The following is a 20535-nucleotide window of genomic DNA, read 5'->3' as shown; positions in this document are numbered from 1 at the left end:
CACCTCCTCCTCCTCATGTACCAATGCAAAGAAAGGTTGCTGCCCACACTTAGAGATTCAACAACTCAGGGATAACTCCACATCATTTTCCTAGTCCTCTTGGGAGGCATTCAAAAATCATCTATCTGCCTTTAGTAAAATCAGAGAAGAGGCTTTGAAAGGGTATTTGGCCTGTGACTTTATCCTTCAATAAGAAGCATGAGCTGGGGAGGGATCTGCTAACCTTTTAGTGCCTGGATAGCTCAGACCTATAACTGTCAAAGAGCAACTGGTTTATCCCCTTTCAAGTGTGCCCCTGTTGAATCTGCTGTCTAAGGCCACTTCACTCAGCCACTGGTGGGGCCACTGTAAGCTTCTTGTACTTAAATCCTTCCCCTTCAGATTTCTTTTTTTCGGTAAACAAACACACACACACAAAGAGGAAGAAAAAGGAACTGGGGTAATTTTACCAGGCTTTAATTGAGAGATGAATCAAATGACCATATTTATATAGGGATAGCAATACCACAAAGCAGACTTTGTCCATGGATTTGGGTGTTGAAGTGATCTTGCAATTGCCCTGCTATGTGTCAGGATTGTGACTCACCGCCTACTAGTTGTGTGACTGCAATGTATGTGGAAGCATTTTCAAAAAAAAAATTCAGCTAAATGAAATCCACTGAGAAAAAGTTGCCGTCTGTTGAGTTCAACGGATAAAAAATGGTCCTGCGAACTGACCAAATGATTTCTTACATGGGTATCATTTACGGTCCCCAAGCAATTAGAAGGCAAAGTAGCCTGAGCTTCTCATGGGTTTTTAACCAGGGTCTCAATCTGCAATAAGCAGAGCGACACAGTTTAAGGCATCATGGCGATAAGCTTAATTGTTTGCTGATGTCTACCAATCCAGCTGCATTTAGGCCTAGGAGCAGGTTCTGATATTTGGCAACCCAAAGGTCATCTCCATAGCATCCATGGACACTCTCAGATGAACACTCAGACAATACACAAGATCTGAATATTATTTTACTACATAGAAGTCATATCCATGTATGGATATTACTGTATTATCAGCAGCTCACAAAGCTGGGCGCTCTGCAACTTTTCTTTTTGGGCTATGCTTAACAATCTGCATAACAAACAGAGATCCCATTACTGCATCTGCAAATTTTATTTGCTGAATTTCTACTTTTTATCTAGGAAGTTGCTAAACGCAGAGGAGTGCAGGAAGAAATGCTATTCAGAGTCTCCATAGTGTGTACTTTAAAGAAATTGAGATGGAGGAAACAGTTGGGATATTCTTCAGAAGACATGGGGTGAACATGAGGCAAACCCACAAAGCATGAACTTGACTCAGTCCAGAGCTCAAGTTCTGTTACTCTTTAATGGAGTATCTTTCTTTTTTTACAAAATACAGCCTGTGTGGCAGCACTTCTAAGATAGAGATGGTAGAGAAGCCTTTCTTAAGCTTAACCCTTTCTTCTCAGGCAATTTTCTTACCTCTAACTTTCCCTTGAAGTTGTAAAAACAGCTTTGGGGAGGCAGGAAAACAGATTAAAGAAAGGGGGTATATAAATCTTTCTCTGCCATGACAGTAGCCCCCTGCTCAAAAAGTGCTGACACAGCAGAAAGACTGCCACTAAAATGAATCACATGAATACTACAGAAACAGCTAGTTCCACCCCAAAGAAGGGGCTGGGGTGTCAGCAGGAAAGTAAAATACCCATAGTTGGAATGGTTTTAAATGGTCATGGTGAGGAATGATACCTCTTTACAGACAGTTAAGTATTCCCCACTTCTAGGTTTAGCTGCTAAAGGCTTTTAGACCAAGCCTGGTCCCATGAGAAGTTCCACTTGCCCTTCTCCAGCTAACAGGAGGAGTCTGTAGCAGGACGAGGCACTCTGAGCCCATTGATGTGACTTATGAACGCTGGAAAAAAGAAGGGAGTGGAGAAACCAACACAGTGCAATGAATGTGGACCAACCGCAACTCACATCTCCTGGCTGTGAGGGATAAACCATGGTGGCATGGCTTTAGGGCTGTGGCCACAAAGAGAGGCGCTCCAGCTGGATTTGTTGCCAGTGTATCGATATTGCAAAATTTCAAACAGGTTTTTAGATCTAATCCCCTCCTTAAACAGAGCAGGGTGCGGAGAATGGAATGGAATTCACTCCTTTCCTGCCAGTATTGTTTGGCAAGAAGAGGCGGCTTTCTGCCAAACTAGCTTAGCAAGCAGGCAATGTGATGGCTTGATCGGATAAAGGAGAAGCCCAGGCTCACGAGGAAAACAACAGTGATTTTGTTTTGGAAGGTGAAGAGCTTAGATGTGTGCTTACGAGTCTGATTCATGCCATGGTGCTAGTCCGCTTGAAGCACATCTAAAAGCTCATGACAAAGCAACTAATTAAGAGGACAGTCTCTCTCTCTCTCTTCACAATTCACTAAGAAATTCTACTCCACAAGCTCCATGGACATGAATGGGAGGTGTACAAGTGATCATGGGGCAGATGCTTTGTTTCAGCAGCAGAATCATACCATCTGCCGATATGAGTTGTTTTCTATCTTGTACAGAGTACATAGTAGAATACTTAAAACATTAAAGAGAAAATTTAACTTTAAAACCATCACTGACAAGGCAATTTTAAAACCCTATGTAATCATCAGAACAATTCCATAACTAAAACCCACTAAAATTTGAAAAAAATGGAGTAATAATGTAAGAGAATGATGTAAACTGCTTTGGGACCCCATTAGGAAGAAAGGCAGGGTATAAATGAAATAAGTAAGTAAATAACAACAATGAATACCCTTATTGCAAATAAAAGACCCAACTGCAATAAAAAACAGAGGACCAATAAATGTCAGACAATCCCAGGCTAAATGAACACCTCTGCTGGATTTAGCCTTCTTCTAAAGTCTTCTGGAAGATAATGGTCTTGACTGATTTCTGGAAGGTTACCAATGATGGACCAGTGATTGGACCTCTGTAAGGCATTCCAACCCTTGGAGGCTACAGCTGAGAAATCTCTCTCTTGAGCCCCTCCAGTCTCATCCCATGTAAGGCTGGTACACAGATCAGGCCAGCCCTAAAAGATCTTAGACTACAGGAGAACTAATATGGACACGCCAGTCTCTGAGATGTGTCAGGCCAAGGACACTTAAGATTTTAAGGGTCCAGCCACACATTATGAAGTCCTTACAGACACGCACACCGTCTCTTTTCTGTTTGTGACTACAGCAGGCAGGCAAGAAGAAATGGCTTTAGCTTCTCCCCCTTGCCATTTTTGCATCCTCTCTTATCAAACTTACCTGCAGTCATGTAAGTAACGTGATTTTTACAGTGGAGCAAATAGCAGCTCAACAGGGCTTTTTGAGGATATGTATATATAAAGCTGCCTTATACTGTTGGTCTGTCAAGGTCAGTATTGTCTACCCTGATTGGCAGCAGCTCTCTGGGGTTTCAGGTCTTTCACATCACCTACCATTTTGTTTAACTGGAGATGCCAGGGAATGAGCCGGGGACTGTTTGCATGCTAAGCAGGCGCTCTAACACTGAGCCACAGCCCTTCCTCTAACAGTAGGGGAGATGACAGCAGGGGAGGGGAAAGACTAAAGCCACATCTTTCTCCGCGCTGGACTAACAAGCGGAAGAGAGTGAGTGTGGGTCCCAATGCAAGTCCTCAGCAATCAAAAAGACTTTTTAATATGTAGCTGAACACCAAATGTAACACCAGCATTTTGAGTACAGCCTGGAAACTCACTGGAATCCAATGGGATCCAATGTAATTGTGACAAAACTGGAGAAGTATGGTCCCTACAAAGAGCCTCAGGTAACTCCCTGGTTGTCTTCTGTAACTGATGACGTTTTTTGAACTTTTAACTATTCTTAAAGGAAGTCTCACATAGAACACGTTCTAGTAGTCTAACCTAGGTATTACTAAGGCATGCATTACCAAAGGCCAGTTGAGTTCACATTTTTAAAAAAAAAAATACCACTCAGGGAAGCACATATTTTCCCACCATTTAATTTAATCCTCACAAGGAGGAAGGTTAAACTGGGAGATTAGAACAATCACAATGTTACTCAGCAAGCTTCATGGCAGATTGAGAAGTCAAACTGTAACCATGCCAATCCTACTCTACCCAATATACGCCATTGGCTCTCAAATATAATGATGATAATGTAATGTGCAGACCCCTTCCTACATGAACAACAAATCCCAGGGTTTTAGAACCACACACAAACCCTTGGTTGATTTTCTTGCATCATTTAAAGGTCACCATGTTCTTCCACCAAGCAAAAACAACACAACTCTGCTTTATAGAGATGAAGAAAAGGTGTGGTTAAAGGCTCTTACACCTTGACAAGTCACAGTGACTCTCTTTCAGCTGACTCCATTCCTTGATTTCCATTAGTATTGAAGTGAGTACACTAATTGTTATCCAAGGAGAAAAAGATTATAGCCGCTGACCTGATATCCAAATACCTCTGATCATTAGATTCTAGTACAGCTTTAGGCTCCCAGGACAGGCTGAATACCTCCTCCCAGGTCTCTGCTTTTCAGGAACATTTCCACTAAGCTCTTTCTATCCACCTGCCTGCTACACAGAAGACAAAAGACATAGAATCTTTCTCCACTTATGACTCACAGAAAGAATGTCTGCGATCCACTACATGCATGCTATAGTGAGGCCTGTTCAGCTGAGATGCCCTTTTTCTGTGAGTTCTTGTATAATGAATCAATGAATCCTGGTTCTCCAGGCAATGGGTTTCCTTGTCTCCTCTCAGAGGTCCAGATAGACCCAGGCCACTTCCAGCTTTTGAGCCCCCTAGCCACAATAAAAATGTTAAAAATGGCAGTGTGTAATGCACACAAAAACAAGTCACAAAATTCAGCAAATGCTTTAAAAGTGTCCAAATGTGAGGCCTCTTTTAAGCCTGAGGCCCAAGCTGCAAGGCTCTCCTGCCTCCTTCGATGATCCCTGTTACCCCTCTCCCCAATTCCCAGAATACTTCTTTTTTGGTATTATATCCCATCCCCACCCCCTTTTTTGTTGGCTGCTTCTTTCCACTCTTCTGTTCTCTCTCCTTCCATGCATGCAGTTTGTTGGCTCTTGATGGGTTTCATAGACATTGAAGCACACCGCTTTCTTGATTGACACCCAGTGTTTGCAGAATGAAGTCCTCCAGTTTTTAATGAAAGAAGACAGTGCCAGATTAGGAGAGACATCCCACATATCTCTGCAACCTGTTTTGAAAGATCGCCATTTTATTGAGGAGCCTGGATGTGGCTCCCCTGATACTTTCAAAGGTACAAGCAACTCCCTCCCTGCCTGAAACTTATTTTCAGGATGCAGCTGCATCAAGCTTGGTTGGCATTTCCCCACCAAGCTATTTCTGAGTTTCTTTTTCTCTCTGGCAGGTGCCATGAAGAGCGGTGGACAGATGCATTGATGGGAAGCAAGCTGCATGTTTGGCCTAAGGCACTTTTGATTAATGGGTCAAGCCTCACCCTATGACTGGTGCTCAGTCCTCCTGATGCTTTCATGCTGTATAGTCTTAGTCATGCACTCACACTTCCTCACCTGGGTGAGGAATCAAGTCTTATATCAAGTTAAACACCAGTAGGAAATGATTTTTGAAACTAATGATGCCTGATATCATTGACCTGGGACTGAACGTGGCACTAACTTTATGCTCTACCACTGAAACATCCATGGCCACAGACTGGGTGTCTGTTGGCTTTTTTCCTACAAAACTGGAAGGGTAGAGAACAGTGAGGTGGAGAACCCAGTCATAATGTTAAAAGTCGTGTTGGCTTTGAAAAAGCAAGATTTATGCTTAAAAGGAAAACTAGCAAAAGAGGGGGTCAATTTGAAGAGTGACTATAGGAGTTAAGCATTAAGTAAAGAATGCACTGAAATAGGCTGCTTCCACACACGTTGGATAATCCACTTTCAATACTCTTTAGTGAACATTTGGAACTGCTTTTCCATGTGTGGAACAAAAAATCCACTTCCAAAGGATTGCTAAAGTGCATTGAAAGTGTATTATCCAGCGTGTGTGGAAATGGCAATAGTTTAATCCACTGTTTTAGCACTTCAATTTGCCATTGCCTGTGATCAGTAGAACCAGTATCCTTTGCATGTTTTCAGGATGGAGCCTGCCTGCCAAAATAACCTTTTCTCTGATGTATTGTGTCAGAACTGAACCATATATGAAACTACCTAATGCTGAGTCAGACCATTGGTTTGTCCAGGGCCGATTCTAGATGGGCACAAATAGAGCGAGTGCTTTCGCTTTTTCAGCGACCTCACTCGTAAAAACCCGCAATTTCCCGTCCCGGCTTACCTGCGGTCCATGGCGCTCAGTTGCGCTCTATAAGCGGAAGGTGTGAACGCGGTATTGCAGGTTTGCACACTTCTGGACGCTTCGTCGCCGCGGAGAGGCCCTCCCCTTTCCCTCCTTCCTTTGCCGGCCGGCTGGCAACAATATTCCCTTAATTTTTTAAAAAAAACCGGGCGCCATTTGCGCAGTAGCACGTTTGCGCACATCGAACTGCACAAATGTGCACAAATGCACAAACGCACAAAAGTCGACGCTGCATATTCGCATACCTGCGCATTTGCGCATTTGCGCAAAACACGTAAAAACATTTTTTTAAAAAAACCGAAATGCAAACCAATGAAGGCCCCCGACATCAACTGTGACGGGGAGGAAACAACCAATCCTGGGTACCTCAGTTGGCCGTGCGAACATCCGGAAGTGGGACGGCATGCTTTTTCCGGATGTTATTTCCGCAGAAAAACCGCAATTTCTGGCCATCTGGAATCGGCCCAGGTCAGTACTGTGTACCCTTGACTGGCAGCATGGTCTCTGGTACAGGACTTTCATTATCACCTGAACATTTCAAATGGAGATGCCAGAGGACTGAACTCAGGACTTTGCGCGTGTGAAACGCATCCTTTATCACTGAGCCGCCCACAACCTCTCCCAGTATAATTAGGAGCTCCAGTGCAGGAGAATATGGGGTTATCTGGAAGCTTTTGTTTCAGTAAGTCTGTAAGACTATAAAGGTGCCACAGAATTTCTCTTTCAACTATGGTGCAGTGGAAGGCTTCCTTCTACAGCAAACAGATCCTGAGACTCTAAATCTTGTTGCACATTTGTATGTATCTCGAAGCGATAACGGCTATGATAGTGACCGAGATAACAAATGATGTGATACACTACAAATACCAGATACAATATAGATCTTTCTCAGTACACAGAAGAGGTGAAAGAGATAAGAAAACTGGGAGGGGGGGGCATGCAGCAGATAAGAGGAGACTCAAAATCCATCTTGTGGGCAATCACAGTGTGCTCTGCTTCCCTGCAGCGGGTGAGTGAACTTGGCCTTGTGCTTTCATGACATTGAGGAACAACCAAGCAGGGCTGACGACTTGATATTTATAAAGCAGTAGCATCAGTAGGAGGCAGAGTTGTTTTTCCACTGGTGCCTTCAAAGAGCTTTGAAATGAGAGTAATGATGATTAATCGATCCTTTGTTAATGTCGGCATAACAGGCTCCTGCATATTAACTAACGGCAGCCAGCAGGACTGTGTTTCACTGGTGCTTGGAGGAACGTTGGGTGAATCTTGCCAAATGACTCCCCCTCCTCCCAAGTGAAGACGTCTCCAAGGGAAAAACAGCCAACAGTCTTCTTGTGGCACCTTAAGGATCAATGGATTGATTGTGGTGTAAGATTTCATGAGCCAGAGTCAGCTTCGTAAAATGTGACAAATGGCCTCTAATCTTAAGCACAATGCATCTGTTTAGCCTTTGAAGGTGCTACACAATTAGGACTGCTTTTTAAAAACCGATTTCTAGCTGATGATAGGCAGGTATTAGCAGGTGATAAAATTTATTTCCTTTCCCAGAAAGAGCATCATCTGCTGATTTTATTTTTCTTGGCCCGTTGACAACAAACCTGCCGCCATGTCCTTCTCAGATCGGCTAGGAGACCTTGGCTTCTGGGAACCCAGAGTGCTTGCTTGAAAATCTTGCGTATAAAGATCACGTCAGTTCTGTGTCACAGAATGTGATGGTGTTTTCAGCTGGAGTGAAGGGGAGTGAAGACTGGGAATTTCAGAGGATGAGATCAGAATAACACAACTCTGATCAATTCAACTAAGAATGATCTTCCAGGGAGAAAATGGAAACGTTATTCATCGAAAGAGAGGAAAATGGAAAAAACAAGAGATAGCCTTTGCATAGTGACAGAAACTTGCAACCCACAAATTCTCTTTGGTTTTTTCCCTTGAAAGATCACAGTGTTTGGGCTGTGGGCAATTTACAGTTGGATGAGTCTTGAAGTTTAATAATAATAATAATAATCTGTTTTTAGCCCACCCTCCCCACAGAGGAGGATTAAGCTTGCATTCTTGGAGGAAATGACAGATTCAGTTACTAACATTTGGGGAGGGAAAAACCCAACTTACTCCCATGTTAAATTTTGCTCAGCAGAAAAGTGGCTGGACAACAAACAGATGATAGGATGCAAGAGCAGAAAGCTAATCTTAGTTGCAAAGAAATGCTTATAGGAAAAGATTCCTCCTTGCTGGAGAACCTATGTAGCTGGTTTAGACTGACACACACCACTGGTCTATCTAGTTCAGTATTGTCTAATATGATTGATGGTGGTTCTCAGGCAAAGAGTGTCTTTCTCAGTGACTGCTTCCCAACTTCCTTTTCAGATGAACTGGGACTTCTTGCGTTAAAGCACGCGTTCTGTCATTGAGCTACAGCTCCTCCCCATCAGAGATGAGACTGAAGGAAATGTCATGTTTTGCTTCTGGAGTACTCTGGGGAGATCTGGGGGGGTGGGGTGTTGAAAAGCAGTCCAATCACTGTATAGGCCAAAGAAGAAACTGGAGATGAGGCACATGTTGTTGGGGAAAATCTGATACAGAGCTGAAGCTCTCATCTGCTCTCCTCCACATCTTCGTCTGCCACAGAAAGATGTGAGTGGAAAGGGCACTTGACAGCTTCTGAAACAGACGCAGAATTCCCCAGCCCTGAAACATCACTGAGGGAAAAGTATAGAATCTTGTTTCAGTTCTGACAGTGCTAAGATGTGAAGACATTTGTAGAAAATTACTGATTTTTTTTTTAAATCTAGCTTAATAACCAGAACTGTGATTTTTTTTCTTACACTTTCATTTACAAGGATAACAATACTGGCCTTCCTTGTAGGACTGTTGTAAGGGTTACTGAGATATTGCAGGTGAAAGGCTATCAGTACTAGAAACAACTCTGTAAGTGCTAACGTATTATTTAGAAATTTCCACTCTTTTGTTATCTGAGCATTAAAGGCAGTCATAACTACTCTGATTTGGCACAAACAGGTTTCTCTGCTGTCATATGTGACGTTTGTAACCCTGTGGAGTATCCTGGATTTCAGTGTGCTGGACTAAATGCCTGCCAGCAATTCTTGGTAGGTGTTACATGAATTGTTGCCCTTTGGCTTGCAGCTTGCTAGCCCTTTCCTATTAAAAGTGCCTTTATAAAACTGCTGTGACCTCTTGCTGCCACCTACTGTCCACAAATAGCAATGCTAAAGATATGTCAGCTTCTGACGATATTGCCATTGCCAATTCTACACCGTACACTCTGACTGCCATTTTACAAACTCTGGGATAGTAAGACCCTATGCAGCAACCACTCACTCTACTTCTCAAATGGTCCTTTTGCCCATACTCAATAGGGTGACACCTTAATAGCAATCTTCTTGAAGGAACAGCTCCATAGTCTTGAGGATGCTCTTGGACCCAGGTGTACTGCTGGATAAGCAGGTGGCAGCTGTGGCCATGGGTGCCTTTTACCAGCTTCTTCTGGTTAGCCAGCTGCAGCCTTTCCTAAACTGCTAAGATCTGGCCACTGTGGCGCACCCAGCTACATCTAGATTAGATTACTGCAATGCGCTCTACATAGGGCTATCCTTAAAAAGTGTTTGGAAAATTCAAATGATGCAGAATGTTGTAGTCAGGGTGTGGACTAGAGTGGGTCGTAGAGTCCGTATCACGCCAGTCTCGGCTTATCTATACTGGCTCCCTGTTTCCAGACACAATTCAAGGTGGGCTTGGAATTAATAATCCCACCCCTTACGAACCTCTACATGATCACTGTGGTCATCACTGGAGACCCCGTTTCAGGTACCATGCCTTCTGAGATTAGACGGGTGGCCATCTTTCTCCAGCAGGCGAAGATTTTTTATTTGGTGTTCCCTCAGTGATCCCTCCTTTCTGCCCAATGTTTTGTTTTTATGTCTTTGCATGTTTTTAATTCTGGTTTTAATTGCTTTAGTGATGCTATTGTTTTGTAGTTTTTTTGGTTGGTTTTAATGGCTTTAAAATATGGTTTTATGATGCATGATTTCATTTGTTAGCTGCTTTGGTAGCCCTTGTGAGGGCAGAAAGGCAGGATATAAATTTTGTAAAATAAATAAATAAAAGCACTTAATGAAGTTGGAAGACAATTCAATGGCAGCTTTTTCCATTTTTTCCACAGCTGTCTCCTGTCGTATTAGGGTTTTTAATTGCATAAGAATGTTATGGGTTGGAACCAGAAAACTCTCAAAGTCACAAACTTGGACATCAAGGCAGCAGCATCCAATTCCACAAAACAAAAAGATGAAAAGAGCCTACTGTCCCCAAACTGGACATCTGAGCTAGTAAATAACACACAACAGGTTACCTTAGCAAAATAAATTTATTCATTAGAATCAAAGCTTTTATATGCACATGATTAGTGGCTGTACACAGGTGGCAATGTCACTTTGTTCAAAGAGCTAGAACCATACTTAAATTCCATGCAAAGTTTCATTGGGGGTGGGGAAGCCCCATCAACTATTTCCTGGTTTAACCAAAAAAATATGCTAGTGTTTGATCTCTGCACTAAGAAAAAGCACTATCAGCAAAGAGGTTCTCCCTGGCAGGTGAATCTCATCCGATCAAGTAACTAAAATAAAGTATTTTGGATTTAAATGCTTTCCCAAAGGCTCAAACAGATTATTTAAATGTGAGGCCTACTTACAGTGCAATCCTAAGTAAAGTTACTCCAGTCTAAGCCCACTGATTTTAATGGGCTTAAGACTGGAGTAACTCTGTTTAGGATTGCACTGTTAGAATTTTGAATCAGAATGAAGATTCTGGAATTAATTTAGAGACCCTCAAGAAAAAACGGTTTGCTGGTTACTGGAAAAACATTTTCCCATCCTGGAAGAATCCCATTCTGAAGAATCAATAGACTACCTCCAACCTCCACAACAGTTTTGAAACTGGGGCCGGGGGTGGGGGGTGGGGTTGTGACCATTTCATTGTACAGCTGCAAATAGTTGCACTTTTTTTTTTCATTTACAACTCTAAATGTCAGAGCTGACCAGAAGTGTAAAAGACTTTCTCTACAAAGCAGAATTTAGATAAACCCGGAGTCAGATTTTAAACTCTGCTCTCAATAGCTTAACCAGTCAGCCTATCCAGTTCACAGCCCAGTGAAATCAGAGGTCTCTGATTTAAATCATTAAATTTGTATTAATGGGGTAAATAACTTTACATCAAAGTACCAACTATTGATCAAACTGGATGTCAGGCGGTCTTACTGTTGCAAGTCTTACAAAGTGATCTTGAGATCATTTTCTTGTAAACGTTGCATCTATCAAAAATATGTGAGTCAAAATTTCCTTGGATTGTATTTCTATACTCTGCAGGTGATGGTTTAAGCTTGATTGCTCCTCCAGAGGAGCTGCCCACCACCACACCAGAACCCTTTTAACTTTAGCAGGGTTTCCCTCCTCCCATAGAGAAGTATTCAACACGTGTGTCACCACCTGTAATCTGAAATGGGCCAGTCCAGTCTAAACCACACTGGGAGAGTCTTCTGCCTGTGTAGACTGGTTCTTATTACTGCAGTCAGAGGCTGTTCACATGGTTAAGGCTTACAGCCCTAGAACTGGATGGACGCTGCCTCAGCAGCAATGTGCTTCCTCCAAGGCATGGGACCATCTGTGCTCTTAGAAAGTGGTGGATTGTCTATCCCAAAAACCCCAGCACAGCACCCACTGCGGAAGAAATCAGAAAACAAGTTACCACCGACACTGTTCAAAATAATAGAATTGGTACAGAGAGAAAAATAAGGAAAGGGCAGTGCTGGAATATGCTGAGCCCATTAGAGTGAGAGAAGCATTGAAGGAATCCAAAGAGAGTTGCTTGCAGTGCGCAGGCTTTCATTTCACCGGAACATTTACTCTTCTTTTTCTTCTTGATTCCTGTTGTTTATCATAGTCTGAACCTAAAGGGCAGCAAAACCCCTAGAGAGTTCAGTCAGTCATTGTAGACTCCTCAGCAAATTCTACTGACAAATTCTGAAGGCCGGGTATAGGATGAGGTCTTGTTTTACCTGCAGCCTGCAGTGCAATAGCCCCTTACTGCACATTAATATCTCTTTAAAATGTCTCTAACACATCCCACGTGTACACAGGAACTGGTATGGCCACACCAGTAGCCTGTCATTTTTTTCTGTCAGCCTGAGCAATTTCTGTCAGGTTGAATAGGACAGTTGTGTACCCACCAGGGCGATAAGAACTCAGAACTCCCAGAGACTTCTGGATTGAAGGAACCCAATTAATATGCCATTTTCTCCCACACAGAATAATGGATACATTTTACTGCAAACAAAAATGTCAATTAATCGTCTGCCATTACACTTGAAGGGTAGAGTATGGTTTGTCTCTCGCCCAAACTCTGCCTCTTGGAGGCAGTGTACAGATACATCTTTTCCCTCCTAGTTTGAGAGACAATGGAGGAATTCCATCTGCGGCTTGCTCTGATGTGCAGTTTTGCTCCAAGGCAAATCTGCAGCACCATTTGCTACCATTACGTGGAAGTCTGGGCCAAGCGCAAAGAAAATTGGAAATGACTGGGGATGCAGACTATGGAGGGTGACCAAAACCAAAAGCAAAGCAAAGCACAAAAATCAGCAGGTACTTTTTGAAAGACAAACTATTTATCCCAGCATAATCAGATGGTAACAAGTAAAACAACATGACATGAAATATAGATTGGTGGTCTAACACTGGTTACTAATAGATTATGCTTCATTAAATGCTTCTATGTCTGTTTCTAAGTCTGCAGGACCAAGAAAATAACTAGTTTGCAAACAGACTGTCCCTGAACAATCCTGTGTATGCAGCAACTTTAGCCTGAAATTTCCTAAGTCATATTCAGAAACAGAGAATGCTGGCTTGCGAGAATGTGTAAAAAACTCAAGTAGGCCAAAGATCAAGGAGAGCAGAGAAGGGACGTAGACACCACAATGCCACCTGCCCTACAAAGAAGAGAACCAAGATGGGCTAGAGGAGAGCTCTTCCTGTCATCATCAATGGAGCTGACCTGCTCGAATGGCCTGTGCACAAAACTAGGTCTGGCCAACATACCCTTGGGTGAGGAGTATGAATTAGACTTTATTAGGATTGGTTTCAGTAAATCTTGCAATTCATTAGAAGGATCCTTGCCTAGGACTCTGTTCACTGTTGAATAAGGGCTCATGAGCCCTAGCCCAGCTCTAGGGTCTGACCAGCTCTGGGCTAAGGGGAAAAGGGGCCACAGATGCAATTTTAAACCTGACAACAGAGCACACAATACAGCACGTGCAATGCAAATACAATCATATTTGGCTGCAGACAGGTCAAATTCCTATTTCTTACATGTTGCCCAAGAGCAGCCAGCTGCCCACATACCTGCTAATGCCCCCGGCTACCAAGACCAGATGCAGCACTTTTGTCTGATGCAGCACATGCACAGGGTACAAAGGTGCTCACACGTAAATGCATGCGATTACTTTCCTAGCTCCATACATCCCACGAGGCCATTGTATGCTCTTTTCTCATCTCCCTCCAAGCTTCGTTCTAAGCCCAGGATCTCCACTTGTATCCTCCTGTCAGTGTGCTTTTTCCTTACCTAATCCTTTCCATTAGAATGCCCTCTCCCCTGAAGTTTCTCCCCCATCACATCTTAATGACCAGCATTTTGCTGGTGCTTTAAAATAAAGATGACCCCACCCTTAAAGGAGAGGTGTGTGGCATTCACACCATCTCTTCCATCAAGCAGAGTCTTTTCCTTCCAACATACAATTGTGGACTTGGGCATATCACCTTCTGACACTGCCAAGTCTCATTTCCCAGCCTACAACTACAAAAATATATTCACAACTTCAGTTTGCTCTCTTTTGGCTCAGAAAGGCAGGGAACCGTACAAACCAGGCCCTGGATGTTCTGACAAGCTCACGTACCTGTTTCAACATGAACTGTAAGGGATCTTCTGGCTTCTCATACACCAAGTTTTCTGTGATGTCCTAATTGGAAGAGACAGACGAGCCATTATATTTGTCACCTGAAGGCAAGTACTGAAGGGATACCCAAGTCTACTGACAAAGGAATGGACGGCTTATCATTTTTAAATCTATATTCAGTTATTCAAGTCAGAGTCAGCCTAAAATGTATGAGAAATCCAAACTGTATGAATGACTTGCAGTTACACAGAGAACTGATGGTACATACTCAGGGTAAAATGTAGTGGGAAAAGGCTAAAATGATGACTTTGTATAATGCACTTCAAAACACAACTACAAGTTATTCCTCCTACCTGAGCTCTTTTAAATGGAGGGTGTGGATTAAACCTGGTTGAGCCAAGTAAATGCTCCACCACTGAGTCACAGCCCACTGCAAAACCTAGTCTGGTCAATACTCATAACAGAGTCTTCCTAGGAAATGTACATTAGCTACTTTAAGAGGAGAAAAATGGTCTACCAGTGCACCAAATAACAGAATATTTAGAACTCTAAAGTACAAATACCCAGGACCCTTCTGGGGAAGCCATGACAATGAAACTGACATAAAATGTAAGTTTCCCCATATTCTCTTTCAGTTCTGTGTAAGCGGATCCTTTTGGGGGGGAAGTATAATTTGCTTTGGACATATTTCTGTTTTGTCTCCATTTTGTTGCTTCATCCTAATAATATGCAATCGTAGTAACATGCAGCTTGTAGAAAAAAAGCCCCATTCCTTTAACATAAAAGCTAAATAGAAAGTTATTCCAGATGACATTACTTCCTTCCATGCCATGAAAAGCTTCAGCTGCCCACTTTCACATTTTAAACTTCTATTAAAGGGAGAAGACAATTTTTTTCTCCAGGTTATTGGCAACCCTAGGTGCTTACTCCCCCCCTCGTGAACAGTATGCTCTCCCTTAAATCAGATCCCTTCTGCCACCTCTTTTTTAAAAGAGTAGTAGGCCTTCCTGAAAGCCACCTGTGTGAGGTCATAAATCCCTTTCGCCAATTCCCTCATCCCTGGGGCTTGGATAAATGGGTGGATACTCCCCAAAGAGGGCCTGTCCTGTCCCAGTGTTGTCTGAACCCCCAGATCCCAGAAAATGATGTATATAATGAGACTTGTTGGGGTGAGAACAGAATCTTAAAAAGTACAGTTAACTCATTGTGCCCGAGCAAATCGTCACAACCAGTTAAAGGAGCCACAGGAAAAAGTGAAAAGGAAAAAGTTCACCTGGAATATCTGCAGAATATTATGCTTTTCCATGTACCTAAGTGAGACCTCAAAGGGATCTTGGTACACTTCAGGCATGAGCTCCTCATCCTCTAGGAATTGGACTGTTAAAGTTGTTGTCTGTGGTTCTGATGCTTGATCCAAAGTAACCTGTGGTTCTGATGCTTGATCCAAAGTAGCCTGCGGTTCTGATGCTTGATCCGGAGTAGCTTGCAGTTCTGATGCTTGATCCAGAGTAGCCTGCGGTTCTGATGCTTGATCCAGAGTAGCATGCAGTTCTGATTCTTCAACGACCTCAACAGTATGTGCTGATCTGACTGTAGTGGCTTGTGAAACAGGAAGAACATTTTGAAATTCAGTTTTAGACTGAACAAGCAATTCTGTATGTGTTTCTAAAACATTGGGAAGTTTGCTGGCTGGAGGTTCAGTCTCATTTTTGGTTGCAGAATCGGTATCTTCTACTGGCTCGTCCATGGGCAATTCCACAAGTGTTTGGGATGTAGCCTCAAATGATTCAAATGTGGATGCTGGTGATTCAGAGTCTGCCTGTACCTCAGTGATCAGAACTCTTCTAGAGAGTAGCTACAACATACAGCAAAAGAGAGAGGCAGAGTTTAGCTGCAGAACACACATGTGTGGTCTTTTATATGATGCACAGACTGACATTAACTTAGTGCTGTCGGCCACGACAAGAAAGAAGGAGAGATGTGGCTCATCACTGTCCTCACTGCCTCCTTAATACTTTCAACCTATCTACCCAGACGACTAGCTTCAAAATAGCATTAGGTATCTTAGTGGCACTCATGCAGTACACGCTAACACTTTTTCGCACTTTTATTTTCTACCCTTAATAGTTAACCTGTCCTGATCTAGGTGGCTCAAGCTAGCCCAATTTTGTCACATCTTGGATGCTAAGTAGGGTCAGTACTGGTTAGTACTTGAATGAGAGACCACCAAGGAAGACCAGGCATGCTAAGCAGAGGCAGGCAATGGCAAGCCACCTTTGTTAGTCTCTTGCCTTGAAAACCCCAACAGAGGTTATCATAAATTAGCAGTGATCTGATGGCACTTTACACACACACAATAGCTGACCTGGAGTTTGTAAGCTTCTAAATTTTTCCCATAGGGAAGCTGAAAAATGTTTGTGTTCTGACTGTTTCTGCAGCAGTGGCCAGTTCATTTTGTAGAATATTTAAAGAAACAATTTTTATGCATATGTCAATCAGACAGCTAGATAAAGCCGTCCCCCTTCCACGTTGTTTAGGGGGTGGGGGAGTCCCATCTCTTAGGAGGACCATTTCTAGGGGCCTTTTGGGATGCAGTGGGGGCGGGAGGGCAGAGAAATCCTTCCATCAGTGGAGATTTTCAGGCAGCATTATTTTTATATATGAGTAATAGATCGGCATCTAGAAAAGTTGCTTGCAAAACTGGAGAACGGCCTCATTTCTTAAGATGAGGGGCTGTACACTAGCACAGAAAACCCAATCTGTTCTGAAATCAATCCCTTAAGTAATAGTTCAGCGTTGTAGCCCAGCTAGAGCAAGGAAGATGGGTATAGAAGATAGTGAAAGGGGTCCTTTTCAGCACTACTGATAAAGTTGCGTGATTGTAATTATTTAGGTATTTCTCCTCAACAGAGACTCAAAGTAGCCTACAACATCATTCTCCCCCCTCCTCTTTATTTTATCCTCGCAAGCTTGGAAGGTAGGTTAGGATGAGAGTATGACTGTCCCAAGTTCACTCTGCATGCTTTCATAGAAGAGTGGGGATTTGAACCTAAGTCTCCCTGATCCTAGTCCAGCCCTCTAACTACTACACCATGCTGGCTGTTTCTCCTCCAGGCGCTAGGAACACTCATTTGACGTACCCTGCGAACTAATCTATATCTGATCTGACACTGACACCTGTTTCCTTCTAGTATAAGGAGAAGACAAGGATTGTGCTGTCAGCAAACATGATGGTGCTCACATGGCAAAAAAACATGCAAACCTCGCCTCAAAACCAATTAGCCCTGTTAGTCTGTAGTTGCAAAATAGTAGAGTCCAGTAGCATCTTTAAGACTAACCAACTTTAATGTAGCATAAGCTTTTGAAAACCACAGCTCTCTTCATCAGTCTTGGTTATAGCTCTCTTGGTTAGTCTTAAAGGTGCTACTAGGCTCTTTGCTATTCTCCTCAAAACGATATATTTTCTTTCCCACATTATTCCATCCCACAGTTGGGCATGACAAGGCTACAAAACGTGGTTATGTTAGGCTGCGAATCAGAACTCCACTGATTCAATTCCCTCTAATGCCATGTGGGGATAATAACATTGACTTAGTTCACTGCTCTGAGTAATAACAACAGTAACAGTGCTAATCTCTCTTCTAGACAGATTAGCACTGTTATTGTTGTTATTACAATGCCTTCATGAAGCACCCATGTAAAAAGGCTCAGGGATCGCTACTACTACTTCTGTGTGACTCTCAAAAACTTGTTGGTCTCAGACCCTGCTATTCTGTAAAACACCATGCCTGCTGATGATGCCAAATAGATAACTTCTGGAGAGATTATAGTTTGAGCTGGAATTTAACAGAGTGGAATTGGGGTGTGCGTGTGCCTCTCTCTCCAATATATCACCCTGTCTTCCAAAGAACTCAAAGGGCGGCACTACGTCCTCCATTTTTACCACAAAGCAACCTTATGAGGTAGGATAGCCTGAGAGAGACTGACCGGTCCCCGATGGACGAGACGGGCTTTTAACCTCTACACGCCCTCCCCGCCCAGGCTTCTGGGCAGTCAAAGGGCTATCATGGGCATGGCGAAGGCAGGGGCGCTGGGGCTGCTGCGTTTGAAGCCTCTTCTAAGAAGCGCCGATGCCCCCAAGCCAAGCCTGGTCCGCATCCCGGAGGTGTGACGAAGTCCCTCACCTGACCCTCCAGCGAGCCCTGCTCCCGCAGCTGCCCGCGCCCCGCCATCTCCGGACCAAGGCGCGTTTCATCGCCCATCTGCCCAAGGCTCCAGTTTGTCGCTCGACGCTGCCCGTACGGGACTCACGCGCTCCGCAGGACGGGTTGAGGAAAAGAAGCCGCCGTAGTTGCCATGGGAACCACTCACCGGCTCTGTCTCCTTTTCTCCCGCTTGGTTTTGCGGCGTTGCGGGCAGGTCAGGGAGAGAGAGGGGGCGGGGGAAAGAATTTCTTAGTCAGGTGATTGGTCATCTGGCAGCGGTATCTTGGATGTGGGCGGAAGTAAATGAAATCACGTGTTTTATGATTGGTTTCAATTTCCCCCGAGGTTCTTTCGCAGCTTTCGTTTTTGTCCGCGAGCGGGCTGGGAAGTAGTGTGAATTATTTATTTTACATCTATGCATTAATAATCTCTTTTGCAAGAAAAAAATGGAAAATTAATAAAAAAAAATTAAAAATCTCTTTTGCAAGGGACGGAGCTCAGAATAATACGTTTCAATATATGATATAATTTAAATTAAAATAAAACATGCAGCAATCATTTTTTTAAATCTTAAATTTCTACCTGTTTAGATCTGCTGGCAGCTAAAGAGGGTTCCTGATCTGAAAACGCGCTTGTGATATAAAGACACAAAAGAGGATAACGTTCGTGGAGTGTAGCGTTGTTATAACTATTATTATTTCCGAGATTTTATCTTCCATCTTCTCGGTAGATTAAGCTGTGGGACGTCAACACGGTATGTTATGTGTATAGAGAAGCTACAGCACATCGTTCATGGAAATGTGTGCCTCTGTGCAGTGCGGTTATATACAGGACGAAGCTGTTGCTCATTAAATCTGACCGCTGCCTGTCACCAAGAGAGTTGACGGAAATTGAGGTCTGAACGCTCAATAACGATTTTAAAATACTTGACTTCATTGCAGTGCCCATAAATTCATATTTTTCTCAATAGTATCAAAAAGCAATTCTTGCATAGTGTTCTATTAAATGGCAGGCCAATTGCCTGATTCACCTTGCAGTGTGATTCTATTCAGATTTACTCAGCAGCAAATCCTTTGGAGTTCAAGCCTGTTCACTGATTTTGGAACATAACAGCCTGGATTACCATAGACCGCAAATGTGCATAGGACTGTAGACATCATTGCATCCTTGTTCTAACTCAACACTGTGTTCACCCTTGTTTCAGAATGAGATTGTCTGGATTATTGTGAACTAATAAACTAGTAACTTCCTCTTCATAAAAAGAATTAAAAGGCTGCTTGGCTTTCTCCAACCCAGCTATAAACACACTTTCTCTTTTTTTTAAGCCAGGAAGAGTATTTCCCTGCTGCTTTCTTTCTCAAATGGATGTGCAAAACACTTCTTCCCTCCCTAGCTATTCACACGTCTTTGGGTTTTTTTCCTCTTTGGCATTAGGAGAATCCTGAAACACACCAGTGTGTACATAATCAGGAGGGAGGTACCGAATGAAGCAGCGAGGTTAGGACTCTTTCCTGGCTTTAAAAAAAAATGATAGTGGAACAAGCATGAAAAGTACATGTTTTCCCACAGAACTCTGCCACCAATTGCCTCTCCAGTGGGCGTGGGACAGCCCAATCAGCAAATACAGGGAGGGAGGAGGGGGGAACAGGCTCCAACATTGCAACGTTACGATGCATGCGCAAAAAATTCATTTTTTAAGTGATGTTGGCTCCAGCCCCCACAAACGGCAGTTTCAAACAGACACCACAGCTTATCAGCCTTGAGTTCTTACAGTGCAGAATGCTGGGACCCCCAAGCCGATTCAGCGCTTATCAGTATTAAATAGTGGGTTCAGACTTGAGGTAAACCAACAGCTCTTTATTCAGTATAACCACACACAACACAAACTGAACAGAAACCCTCAATATATATACATATCAGTTCCACCCCCTGAATAGTGATAGCCAATGAGAACACGTATTTTAGAATACCATCGTTTGCATAACTCATATACAATGTAACTTATTTACAGCTCAGTGATTGG

General features: G+C 43.1%; 1 protein-coding gene across 2 annotated transcripts; it reads right to left on the bottom strand.

Moving 5' to 3' along the window:
- Window positions 1–10722: 10722 nt before the first annotated feature.
- TEX55 (testis expressed 55) lies at window positions 10723–18725 on the bottom strand. 2 transcript variants are annotated; one of them, XM_054973999.1, is made up of 4 exons: window positions 18492–18725; window positions 15581–16162; window positions 14308–14370; window positions 10723–12309 (listed from the first exon to the last, which is right to left on the bottom strand). In XM_054973999.1, the coding sequence occupies exons 1-4, from the start codon at window positions 18567–18569 to the stop codon at window positions 12262–12264; spliced, it is 771 nt and encodes a 256-aa protein (XP_054829974.1). In that variant the 5' UTR covers window positions 18570–18725; the 3' UTR covers window positions 10723–12261. The 2 variants fall into 2 exon arrangements, with proteins under 2 accessions (XP_054829974.1, XP_054829975.1); XM_054974000.1 differs by having other exon boundaries at window positions 15618–16162.
- Window positions 18726–20535: the final 1810 nt, after the last annotated feature.

Source organism: Eublepharis macularius, chromosome 3 (genome assembly GCF_028583425.1).
Source record: "Eublepharis macularius isolate TG4126 chromosome 3, MPM_Emac_v1.0, whole genome shotgun sequence".
Taxonomy (NCBI): Eukaryota; Metazoa; Chordata; class Lepidosauria; order Squamata; family Eublepharidae; genus Eublepharis; species Eublepharis macularius.
Note: the sequence above shows the minus strand (reverse complement) of the source record. Positions and strands in the feature narration are given on the sequence as shown.

Coding starts and splice junctions, on each gene's coding strand:
- TEX55 (XM_054973999.1), bottom strand. CDS start 18,569: ATGGGCGATGAAACGCGCCTTGGTCCGGAGATGGCGGGGCGCGGGCAG. Junction 14,371..15,580: donor ATATTCTGCAGATATTCCAG/GTGAACTTTTTC, acceptor TCTTCCAATTAG/GACATCACAGAAAACTTGGT. Junction 12,310..14,307: donor TACAGTTCATGTTGAAACAG/GTACGTGAGCTT, acceptor GCTGCCCTTTAG/GTTCAGACTATGATAAACAA.